Source organism: Cebus imitator, unplaced genomic scaffold (assembly GCF_001604975.1).
Source record: "Cebus imitator isolate Cc_AM_T3 unplaced genomic scaffold, Cebus_imitator-1.0 Scaffold211, whole genome shotgun sequence".
Classification (NCBI taxonomy): Eukaryota; Metazoa; Chordata; class Mammalia; order Primates; family Cebidae; genus Cebus; species Cebus imitator.
In genome coordinates this window covers 3,763,776-3,776,058 of record NW_016107526.1, presented here as the reverse complement: position 1 = coordinate 3,776,058, position 12,283 = coordinate 3,763,776, and the positions used below count along the sequence as shown (strand labels likewise).

Here is a 12,283-nt window from a genome sequence, read left to right as displayed (position 1 = left end):
TTCTCTACCTTAAAAACAAAATGTTTGAGAATGTAATTATACGCCTGACAAGTTGTAATCAATGAAATTCTTAACTGTTAATGTTATTTGGTGCCTGCATTTTGGGTATTTTATCTCAAAAATAGCATATTTATAAAAATAAGTTTATTCCTTGTAGGAGAGCTGAGTGGAGAAAGTTCCTTCACCATGCGTAAAAGCATAGATCTGAGTATCAGTAAACTTGGATTCTAGCAAAGCTTTCTGGGGCCCAGTTGCCTCTTTTGTAATAAAAATTGTGATGATTAGATGAGAGGATACAGGTAAAAGTGCTCTGTGTATGATCTGACATGGTTTGACCACCATTAATTACTACGTATTTTGTACACTTCCCTTTATGTGCCTTTCCTTGTCATATCAGGTATTAGGTAATGACCACTTGGAAAGTAGTCATTAGAAATTAAAAATATGTTTTTTAGTGGTAGGCTTATTTTAAATCATCAAATATTTATATTTTTAAATTTATAATGCTTCTTAATACACTTTTTAGGTATAATTGGGTTCAGTGGAATACTTATACTAACATTTAATACAAAAAAACAAAAAAACTAGTTAAGCCAAGGGGCTGTTGGAAAATGACCATATTAGCCAGTTATAACAAAGTAATTAATAAATTATTTAATAATTAAATAAGAGTTTGGGTTGCTAAATACAGTTTAAACATACAGATATTGGGCATTTCATATTATTACAAGAAAGATTCTACTGTCACTTTAGAAAGTATTTGTCTCAAACTTCCCACTCCAGAAATGTTGAATCTGGAAGTTAATGCACAACCCAACAGAAAAGTTTACCTCTCAAAAGATTCTACTTGCTAATCAATTATTTGAAAACTCTGAATTGGCTGTTTCATATCACAAAAAGGATTTTCTTTGTAATTTTATAATTAAAAAGTTCTTTTTATAGAAAAAGAACACATATGTTATAGATGGCTCCCAGTAAAGCTGCTATTCAAAGTATGAAATCCTTTTTTCTTTTTAAACTCACTATTCTATTCAAAATATGGGTTCTTAATAAAAAATACATCTTGGGAGATAATCTGGCATGACTCGTCAACATTTTTCTTTCTATGAATCAGAGGTATTAATATGATTTCACTAGCCCTGTATAAACTTTAATCCTCACATAAACTGAGGAACAGAGAGACTGGTTCTTCAAATTCAAAGAACAGAATTCCAGTTTCCTGCTTTGAAAAGACTCTTGCAAAAAAAAGTTGATACTATGCCTATTTTAAAAGAAAGGTAATTCCAGTCTATACTACTTGAAGCATCGTGAACAAATTCCTGATTTACATGTCAATCAATTTATTTCTGAAATTATGTAAACCTGTAAATTAAATTTGACTTCTCAAGAACAAAGCTTAAAATTTTCTATTTGTCATTTAACAATTTCTATCAAGCAATGTTGTTTATGTTACAGAAAAAGCAGTGAAAACATTTAAGATAGGGACAAGAGATAATCTAATTTTAGGGCAGAAAGTAAATAAGGTTTGCAAGTAATAATGAGAAAATATTTCTGCCAGGGTCAACAATATACAGTGAACTAGGACAGGTTAATGGTATGTTTATAAAAATAAATACAAACAAATATTGAATTCTGATATTTAATATCTTTACTGAGGAGAAAAAAGTAGCTGTAAACACTGCTAGATTTTATCCATATGTTCTGAAAAAGAACTTCAATTACATTTTCCTAAGTCTAACAGACATCCAACAATAAACAGAAAGCCCAATGCAAAAAATGGGTTGAAAATTAAAGCTGAAGGTAATATTAAATTTGCATAATTGAAGTCTTATCAAATCAAAGCTGGATTCAGAAAACCCAGAACTCTCCATTTCGTTTTAATCATCTGAGTGTCTACTAAATAGCAGAAAATGAGTATAACTCTATGCAATAAATGATACTTGACAAATAATCTGTCAACATTCAAAACACTGATGTTTCTAAATATTCTGCAGCAAAGCAAATAACCTAATAAAAGTCCATCCTTTGACTATATACTTAAATGTAAACTGTCAAAACTATACTCAAATGAATGTAAACATTTACCAAAAAAAATTCATAGAATAACCAATACAAAGATAACGGACTATGCAAATTTACAAAATGAGGTATTTGTATGTTATAACAAAACCACTTTCACGTGTGCATGAACTATAATACAAATAGGTTTTAAAATAAGAGCAATGCTCCTCAGAGATCTCGGTTAGCTAGTTCTTAGGCTTTGCTACCATGTGCCCTATGTAACTCCATCAAAGTATATTACAGTGGAATTCTCTCTCTCTTGCCACTTCTCCCACCCCCAACATGAACTTAAAACAGTCCTTAGCCTATAGTAGATACAGAAAAGACATTTCTTGAAAGAACAATGCATGAATAAGGGAAAAGAATAAGGGAATTCTGGAAACCATTACTGCTAGCAATCATGTAGGTTTATATCTACGTATCTGGATTCCTAAGTGTGCTAAACTGTGGATACACACGGAAAGATAAAGTCCTTGCCTATGAATACTGTAAGTAAACAAATATACTACCTGAATTACACAAAATAATCTAAGTTTGAGCCTGCAGTCATAATTCACTTTTCCTTCCATCTCACTCCCACATAGGAAATAAAAATTCTGTAAATTTCATCTTTTCTGAAATATAAGTTCTTTATCCTTCTTCCCACTTGACTACAATGCATGTTTCTGTAATGTGAAGTAGCCCATACGTGACTGGTGAAAAAGGAAAACAGTGTTAGCAAAACAAAGAGGTTATACTGGTTTACATGAGATTTTTTTCCAAGCATATTAACGTTTTATGCCACAGGTAACTGCAGCTAAATACAAATTATGTTAACAGCTAAAATTAGCTATTATTTTTAATGCATGAATTTGCAGAGCATGAGGTTTTTCAGTAATATTTCTCTGCAGTAGAAATGACTATACATTCATCTTTGATGAGTTATATTAAATTTATTAAATAAGCAGATATTAAATATTCTACTAAATTATGACATAAGCTACCATTATAGGTTGAGATGAGGAATAAGGCAGAAATGAGGGAACTAACAGTTACCGATGATGGCTACTTTGTTAGGTATTGTGTTAAGGCCTCTGAATACTTTCGCCAAGTCAAGCCTATCCCAGGAACACAAGGTTAGTTTAACATTCAAAATATAATCAATGTAAAGGCTGGTGGAGTGGCTCATACCTGTAATACCAACGCTTTGGGAGGCTAAGTTCAGAGGATTACTGAGACCAGGAGTTCAAGACCAGCCTGGGCAACATACCAAGACCCCATCTCTTCCCCCCTCCCCCCCCCAAAAAAAATTAGCCAGGCATGGTGGCATTTGCCTGTAGTCCTAGCTACTTGGGAAGCTGAGGTGGGAGGATCACTTGAGTGCAGGATTTTGAGGCTGTGGTGAGCTATGACAGTTACACCACTGCACTCTAGCATGGGCGACGGGCTCAAAATCCAAAACCACACACACACACACACACATATTTTTAAATGTAATTCATGTGTTAACAAACAACAGCAAAATGAAAAACCCTATCATCATCTCAGTAGGCAGACTAAAAGCCTTTGATTCCTGTGATATGTCTAGTTAGAAAAAAATTTAAAAAGAAAAATAATTTTAAAAGCCTTTCAAAAAATCCAAAATCCATTCATGATAAAAACTCTCAGCAAACTTGGAACTGAGGACAAAAATTTTAAAGTAGTGGTTATAGCTATTTTCAATGTCTGAAAGCAAAATATATTTATAATGAATATAAAGAGAGGGCATCTCAAAAGAGAAATAAAAACTATAGAAAAGAATCAAATTGAAACTCTAGAACTAAAAAGTACAATACCTAAAATAAACATAATCCAAGAAAGACACCACAAGTATTTAAGTTTCTCAAAATTTTACTAGTAGTTCGTACTATTTATAAACATTGCATTGTAATTTTTAAAAATTTGAGAGAAAAAATATCAATGCAACATAATAAACATCTGGACTACAGAAACTGATGTTCTCTTGATTTTTGTGTTTAGTTTCAATTTCTTTGTATTTAAAATGAAAAATTTAACTAACAAAAAATTATCGACAGTCTCCTAAGGGTTTAAACATTGATGACATGAAGCCAAAAAAAAAAAAAAAAATTGTCTGTCCTAGGGAACAGTCTACAAGTAAGAGCTCATAGTCTCTAAGAACTCCTTCTGTTGTTATAGTTGCACAATTATCTAATGAGATTAATTCTATCCTAATAAGGCCCAAAAGGAATACTGTACATATCTGGCAAAGTATAGATAGGACATTTCTCAAAATTTCAACAATCCTATTATCCTTATAGTACAGAAAATCTTTTAAGAACTTTACTTAACTCTCACATAATTTCTAAAAATTATGCAAGTCAGAATTTAAAAATTTCTAGTAAAATATAAAATTTGGCAATCAGAATTTTTATACATTTTTTGTTCTAAGAGATCTTTAGGGTAACTCTTTTTTCTAAATCCCTTAATATATTTTGCATGTTTATTAAAAAAGGCTTGAAAGACTGGAGGAGGATGAAACGGAAGAATATTAACTAGATCCAAAAATAGGGAAATCGCAAGTTCAAGAGTCAGACATCCTAAAAGTAATTTCACAGAATGTGTTGTCATTTGTAAAATCTGAAGAACTTATTAGTGGATTAAAAATAGAGAATACCTAAAATTATGAAATAAAATGAGGGCAAATGCATGCAACACAGCAGTTCAGAGCAGGGACTCTGGGATTAGACAGGGATTTATGTCTAGGATTTACCGTCTTCTAAGATACATGACCTTAGTTAATTGTCCTATCTCTAGAACACCTATAAACCATCACCAGGTAACTGTAGATTAAATGAGAAAATTATTATCAGGTATACAGATTGATACAACTCTTTAGATAGGCAGTTATGCTAACATTCCTGACGGGCTGTTATTAAGTGTTACTGGGGGAAATTTAAGATTCTATGAGTTTGGGTATCTCTGGTTTATTTCCGGGCTTCTCAGTCTTTAATATGTGAATGTATATTGTGAATTTCCAAATGGGAAACATAGTATTTTGCATTTCTAAAACTTATTTGACTGGTACCCCATTTTCAATGAGTACAAATACTCAAGGTACTAGCATGTTCCAATGAAAGCAAATTTCCAAAACCGTAAATTGGGTACTATGTAGGGCTATAAAAGAGTTGATCCCCCCTGATCCAGTAGATAGATCCCTCAGCACTTTTATAATATTAAAAAATGAATTCAATAAGAATGAAGACACTTTGTGCAGTGTTTACATAATAGCAAAAATCATAAAAACTCAACATCCAATGATAGAGGAATAAACATATATCAATGTCAAGGACTATTATGTAGCTACTGTAAGTGCTAGAATGGAGATTATACGTGCATGAAAATGTTAAGACAGAATCCAATTTTCTACATGTATTAGGATTATATAACAACATAAACATATACATACATGGACAAAGAACAGAACAGTTGAAAATGAAACTAATGTTCCAGTAACAGGACTGGAGCCATCCTTTTATTTAGTTTATATAATATTACGTATATGATAGAAAGTAGTATCTGTAAATAACTTGATTAAAAACTTTTAATATGTCTCTTCTCATAGTAAGTTTGCTGATAATAATGATACTTAAATTATAGGACCATTCAAAGACTGTCAGCAAGCAAAAGAAGCTGGGCATTCGGTCAGTGGGATTTATATGATTAAACCTGAAAACAGCAATGGACCAATGCAGCTATGGTGTGAAAACAGTTTGGATCCTGGAGGTTGGACTGTTATTCAGAAAAGAACAGACGGCTCTGTCAACTTCTTCAGAAATTGGGAAAATTATAAGGTAAATCAGTGATGCAAACCTAAGGGAGGTGAAATAAACCCACTCTTGCAATGATGCAATAAATAAGATTCTATGCAATAAATAAGATACAGAGTTAAAAATAACTATTCATATGTTTTTTCATTATCTATACCTGTGGAAAAAAATGATTCTCACCTCTGGTTTTAAAGTCAAAATTAAAATGTAAAAAGAAAACAGAAGATATACTTTAAAATGATCCCTTTCAGTCTGGATGACTTATCTTACTACTTTACAAAGATTACTATTAGGAAAAAAATGTTGGGCTCTTTAGATGAATACCAGAAACCGTTTTTAAGGATTTGAGTAGTATACTAATATTTTCAGTAGCTATGGAAAAATTTTATTCTCACTTGTCTTTATCTTATTTGTAGGATTTGAAGCTAGCTATGCAAATAAATACTGACATATTAGAAGAAAGCAAAACAAACAAAAAACCGAAAAACAGAATGACAATGTGTGGCTTATAAAACTCAAGTGATGAACTAAAATGGAAGCTTACCTTGCCACATAAATGGCCAATATCTTTACACTATCGAATGTTTAACACTTACCTATAAAAATGTTTACTATCTCTAGGCTGGGCATGGTGGCTCACACCTGGAATTCCAACACTTTGGGAGGCCAAGGCAGGCAGATCATGAGGTCAGGAGTTCCAGACCAGCCTGACCAACATGAAAACCCTATCTTTACTAAAAAAAATAAATTAGCTAGGTGTGGTAGTGGGCGCCTATAATCCCAGCTACTCGGGAGGCTGAGGCAGGAGTAACACTTGAACCCAGGAGGCAGAGACTGCAGTGAGCCGAGATCGCACCACTGCACTCCAGCCTTGGTGACACAGCAAGACTCGGTCTCAAAAAAAAGAAAAAAAAGTTTGCTATCTCTATATTTATTTATGCACTCATGTTTCTTCATTTATTAATAGAAAGGGTTTGGAAACATTGGTGGAGAATATTGGCTTGGACTGGAAAATATCTATATGCTTAGCAATCAAGATAATTACAAGTTATTGATTGAATTAGAAGACTGGAGTGATAAAAAAGTCTACGCAGAATACAGCAGCTTTCGTCTAGAACCTGAAAATGAATTCTATAGACTGCGCCTGGGAACTTACCAGGGAAATGCAGGGGATTCTATGATGTGGCATAATGGTAAACAATTCACCACACTGGACAGAGATAAAGATATGTATGCAGGTATGTACGAAAAAAAATTTCATTCTTTGTAGAATCATCACCTTCTCTGAATTAAATAGAATCTATTTATATATGCTATTTTAAAAAGGTCAATTTTGGTTACCCTGACAGGAAATATAACCTACTCAAAGAAAGAGCTTTTGGGATCTCTTCTATAAGGCAATCCCAAAGTGTGATCTATGTGAAAAACAAATTTCTGGGAAAAAAACAGGAACACATTTGCCTGGAAAAAAAGTGCAAGTGCCTAAAATTCATAACAAATACTAACTGAACACCTACTACGCGCCAGGCACTGTTGTAGGTACTGCAGATACAAGAGTGAACCAAGTTCCTGCCCTTTGGAGCTTATTCACTGGAGAAGACAAAACGATCTGTCAGGTGGCAATAAGTACTCTCAAAAATAAAACCAAGTAAGAAAATAGAAAGTGGCGGGCAGCAAGGCCTAGGATGGGTGCTATTTTATGCAGGTTTGCCAGGAAAAGCTATTGTGAGAAAGCAACATTTGAATAAAGACTCACAAGGAGTGAAGGATGCAAGCCATTTGGATACATGGTGTAAGAGCATTTCTTTGAGGAGGAAAAACAAGATGATTGTGACATGTGGTACAGGAATAATAAAAAAGCTTGATTCAGAGGGGAAATTAGTATTTTCATTAGAAAGACACAATTAGATCATTCATATAATTTTAAATTTAGTTTTCATAAGCTTTTCATTTTTTAACCCAGGTTTCTGATCCTGATAAAGAGATTCCCTCCCACCATCCTCCCCCATTCCTACCCTAAATTGATTTGTTTTTCTCTCCAGCTGTATTTTGGCAAGCAGCTCTGTTTTAACCAATTTAACACTGGTAAACGAAGAGAAAAGAGAAGAGAGATATGACCATAACATATGTCTTATTTACAGAAACCCATTTGGCCGCTGGTTTTATTTTACTTTGTATTATTTTTTGCTATTTTATTTTGAGAATTCAATTTTTCTCAGACTTTATCTTCTTCTGTATCTTTCCTTCCCAATTTCTCCCTCTGTAACTCTTTCACATATAAACACTGCTTGCATCTTCTCTGCTACCTAGGAAATTAAATCCCCCTTTTTAAAAAGGCACATATTAAGCAAAAAAAGAGCAAGATTTTAAAAAAAGGCAATATAAGTGATCTTTCAAGTAGCTGATGCAACTGCAGCAATAGGATAAATGTAGACATTTAAAACTGCTAAGATAGAGGTAACTGGGATCAGTAAGAGAAGTTCAAATTAAAGGCAGAATAAGTTTTTGATGATTGCAGAGTACCATACCTAGAATAAACTTATGTTTGTATCTATATTTTTTCCTCAAAGGAAACTGTGCTCACTTTCATAAAGGAGGCTGGTGGTACAATGCCTGTGCACATTCTAACCTAAATGGAGTATGGTACAGAGGTGGCCATTACAGAAGCAAGCACCAAGATGGAATTTTCTGGGCTGAATACAGAGGCGGGTCATACTCGTTGAGAGCAGTTCAGATGATGATCAAGCCTATTGACTGAAGAGAGGCAGTCACCAATTTAAATGACAAACTTTGTACTTACCATTTCTTAAAAATGTAAATGTTACCTGTATATTACTTTGCACAATTTATTTCTACATATAAAGTTTTTCAAATGAATTTTACTGTAACTATAAAAGGGGGACCTATAAATGTAGTTTCATCTGCCACCAACTACTGCAGAGAATTATGTGTATCCATATACTAGTTATTTTAAAAATTATGTTGACTAGTTTGTTTTCTAAACTGTAAATATTTGCCACAATGTAAAACAAATCTTAGCTATATTTTAAATCATAACTAAATAACATGTTCAAGATACTTAACAATTTATTTAAAATCTAAGATTGCTCTAACTTCTAGTAAAAATTTTTTAAAATTTCAGCCAAGTGATGCATTTTATTTATAAAAATATAGACAGAAAATTAGAGAGAAACCTCTAGTTTTGCCAAGAGAAAATACTTCTTCCTTTGAATAAAAGCTATTTCAAATTGAATCTGTGCCTTTTGCATGTAATGATTAAATCTGAATTCTTAACAATGTCTTATGTTCATTTTCCCAAAACAACACGACCCATAGTATTAAGTACCTATCATTTTTAAAAACAAAAAAACCCCAAAAATAATGCATGCATCATTTAAATGGCCAACTTATAAAGACAAATCTATCAATGAATTTCTCAATGTTATTTTTGTAACGTGACCTGAAACTATTTATAAAACTCTTGATATGATCTAACCCATGCAGTAGAGAAAGACCTTTCATATCCTTTATCAAAATCTTCAGAAATGCATTTTATGTAGTTCTAAAATCAACAAAATATTGATATTACAAAAACACAGAATATTTAATGTGCTACAGATCTAAATTACAATTATAAATTTATTTATTATTACCTTTTTTTTTTTTTCTAATTTACTGATCTTACAAAGGGAAAAAAAACCCAATCTGTCTGCAATTCAAATCAGAAAGTCTGGACAGCTTTACAAGCATTAGTGCATACTTAGAACAGGTGGGACTAAAACAAATTCAAGGAACTGTTGGCTGTTTTCCCAATACTGAGGATTCAACAGCTACAGAGCAGAACCCATAGGGGCGTAGCTAGTCCAAACTGCTAATTCCATTGTACAGTGTGTGTGAGTAATGCTGGGTTTCACAGTGTCTTTAACTTATCTTTGCAGTCAACAACTTTACTAGTGACCTTCTGGAGCAATTTCCTTCCAGAAATACATTCACTGCTTAGAGGTAGCCTTCCCTTAATTCATTGGCGAAGTTAAAATTTTAAAGAGAGCTTATGAAACTTTTGCTTAAGCAAAAAGAAAATCTAGAAATGTGTGAGGCAAACTATGAATGCGAATGGTTTAATGTGAAGACAATCATTTGGACAATTCAAGTCCGTCGACATGACAAATGTTTTTCATCTGCCACATCTCAACATAAAACTTCTGGTGAGACAAATTAAACAAAATATTCAAACCTTATAGTGACGTTACTCTTTGTTTTACCTGTGGTCATCTTAAACTGGATTTTTAGTCCCTCTCCACCTACTCCAGAACCAAAGACTCTCTTACAAGATTCCTGGAAGGAACTGGGCATATAACTGTTATCCGCCTGAGTAGCTGGGTCTACAGGTGCATGCCGCCATGCCCAGCTAATTTTTGTATTTTTTTTGTAGATGGGGTCTCATTATGTTGCCTAGGCTCGTCTCAAACTCCTGGACTCAAGTGATTCTTCCATGTTGGCCTCTATAAGCACTGGGATTACAGGTGTGAGCCACTGTGCCCAATCAAGAAAAGTTCTTTATGCTGTTACGGTTAGTAAGTTGATGAATTTTATCCTACAATAGATTTAGACTCTATTCTATGCTAATGGGAGGCCATCAATGTCTAGAACATTTGGCCTCTCTGAGGTAGATTTTAAAAATTTGAGATTTTAGAAAATGCCAAAATTAGGCAGCAATTTGAAATTTAGAAGACACCTACAAATATACTTATCTCTGGGCTTCATGCCTGGTAGTATAAAGATCAATTTTCTTTCTAATGTTTACTTAACTCTGAGTCATGATATGAGAGTGCTATTTTCTTAGCATTATATTGCTTAGGACTCCCGCTAGTAACATAAGAAGCAGAATAAATCTTCTGCAATCATGACAACATTTTAAATTACTTAAAATTTCTATCTGTACTAAAGCAATATGGTTTAATATATTTAAATTAATCTTTGTAGTAAGTTAAAGATTATTATACCCTAACAAGTATTTAGTCTTTTATTCTAGTGTCTGTAAAAGATAACCAAGTAAGAAAAAAAAAAATGATTACACTTACAATGCTATGACCTCGCCCTGCAAAAAAGGCCATAGTAAACCAGTCACTTTTCAGTTTTCTTTTTTTTTTGAGATGGAATTTTGCTTTTGTTGCCCAGCCTGGAGTGCAGCGGCACAATCTGGCTCACTGTAACCTCTGTCCCCCGGTTCAAGCAATTCTCCTGCTTCAGCCTCCCCAGTAGCTGGGATTACAGGCATATGCCACTATGCCCAACTAATTTTTGTATTTTCAGTAGATATGGGGTTTTACCATGTTGGCCAGGCTAGTTTTGAACTCCTGACCTCAGGTAATCTACCTGACTCGGCCTCCCAAAGTGCTGGGATTACATGTGTGAGCCACTGTGCCCGGCTCACACATGTTAGTTTTATCAGTGGGGTTGTTATCAAGCTATAATTCTGTACATAATTATAGGAAAGACTGATGAATAAACTCAAAATTTTAACCTAAACACAGATACTCAAAATTTTAATGTAATCCATAATGCTTTCTTTAAGCTGTGAATGAAATGCATATCTTTATAGCACGTCAACTTAATCTTCCTTGTCTCAGTTTCTTCACCTGTAAAATACAAATAACATCACTTACCTTATAAAACTGCTGTTACGTACTAGATAACCTATATAAAGTACAGTGTCAGGCATATAGGCCTAACTGTTGAATAAATGTTACTGAAATTATTTTTCTGCCAAAGCTTTCTCAAAAAACTACAAAACAAATCAATGAATATTCACAGTTGAAAACACCACTGGCAAAACTGCTGTTAGAGGAATCTGATTCTGTTTACAATTAGCATGCAGATCTCTATAGCTGCTATTCTTATTGTTTTGGAAAGAAAAGGCACTTAAAGAAAACACTATGAACATGGGGATGAAATTAACACAGCCTCACCCCCAGCTCTTTTATTTCAGAAGTCTTTGGTCTAAAGTAAACTTCAGAAAACATATCAATAAAGAACTTAGAGGAATTTTAAATATATAAAAGAACGAAGGTTAAAAAAAGTTATAAGTGAGATAATGGAAAACGGGATGTAATTCTGGCTAAAGGAAAGGGACTAGCTGCCATTTGGTCAGAGCTCATTCTCAGAATCCAAAAGAAAATGAGTGAAGACATTTTACTGCTGTTTTAGTATATAATATATAACAACATATAATAGAGTAAGGTAATCCATAATCTATATTATTGATAAATCAAACCAAAAAAAAAAAAGGAAAATGGAATGAAACTTAAAATATTAAAAGCCAATAACATTTTTTGATCATTAGGCATTTTTGAGAACAGTGTCAGAGCCTTATATATTTAAGAAAAATTCTATCAAAAGGGAGGAAAAATCTCCTT

The 12,283-nt window shown here is 33.2% G+C and overlaps 2 protein-coding genes across 4 annotated transcripts in view; one reads left to right on the top strand and one right to left on the bottom strand.

Moving 5' to 3' along the window:
• ANGPTL1 (angiopoietin like 1) overlaps positions 1–9,120 on the top strand; it is a 21,841-nt gene extending 12,721 nt beyond the window's left edge. Inside the window, exons 3-5 of the mRNA XM_017548599.2 lie at positions 5,698–5,891; positions 6,835–7,105; positions 8,438–9,120. Coding sequence (XP_017404088.1) covers positions 5,698–5,891; positions 6,835–7,105; positions 8,438–8,625 — 653 coding nt within the window. The 3' untranslated portion in view covers positions 8,626–9,120. The remainder of the gene's footprint in view (positions 1–5,697; positions 5,892–6,834; positions 7,106–8,437) is intronic.
• Positions 1–12,283, bottom strand: part of LOC108317891 (ras-specific guanine nucleotide-releasing factor RalGPS2) — a 131,937-nt gene that overhangs the window by 18,741 nt on the left and 100,913 nt on the right. The window lies entirely within an intron of this gene.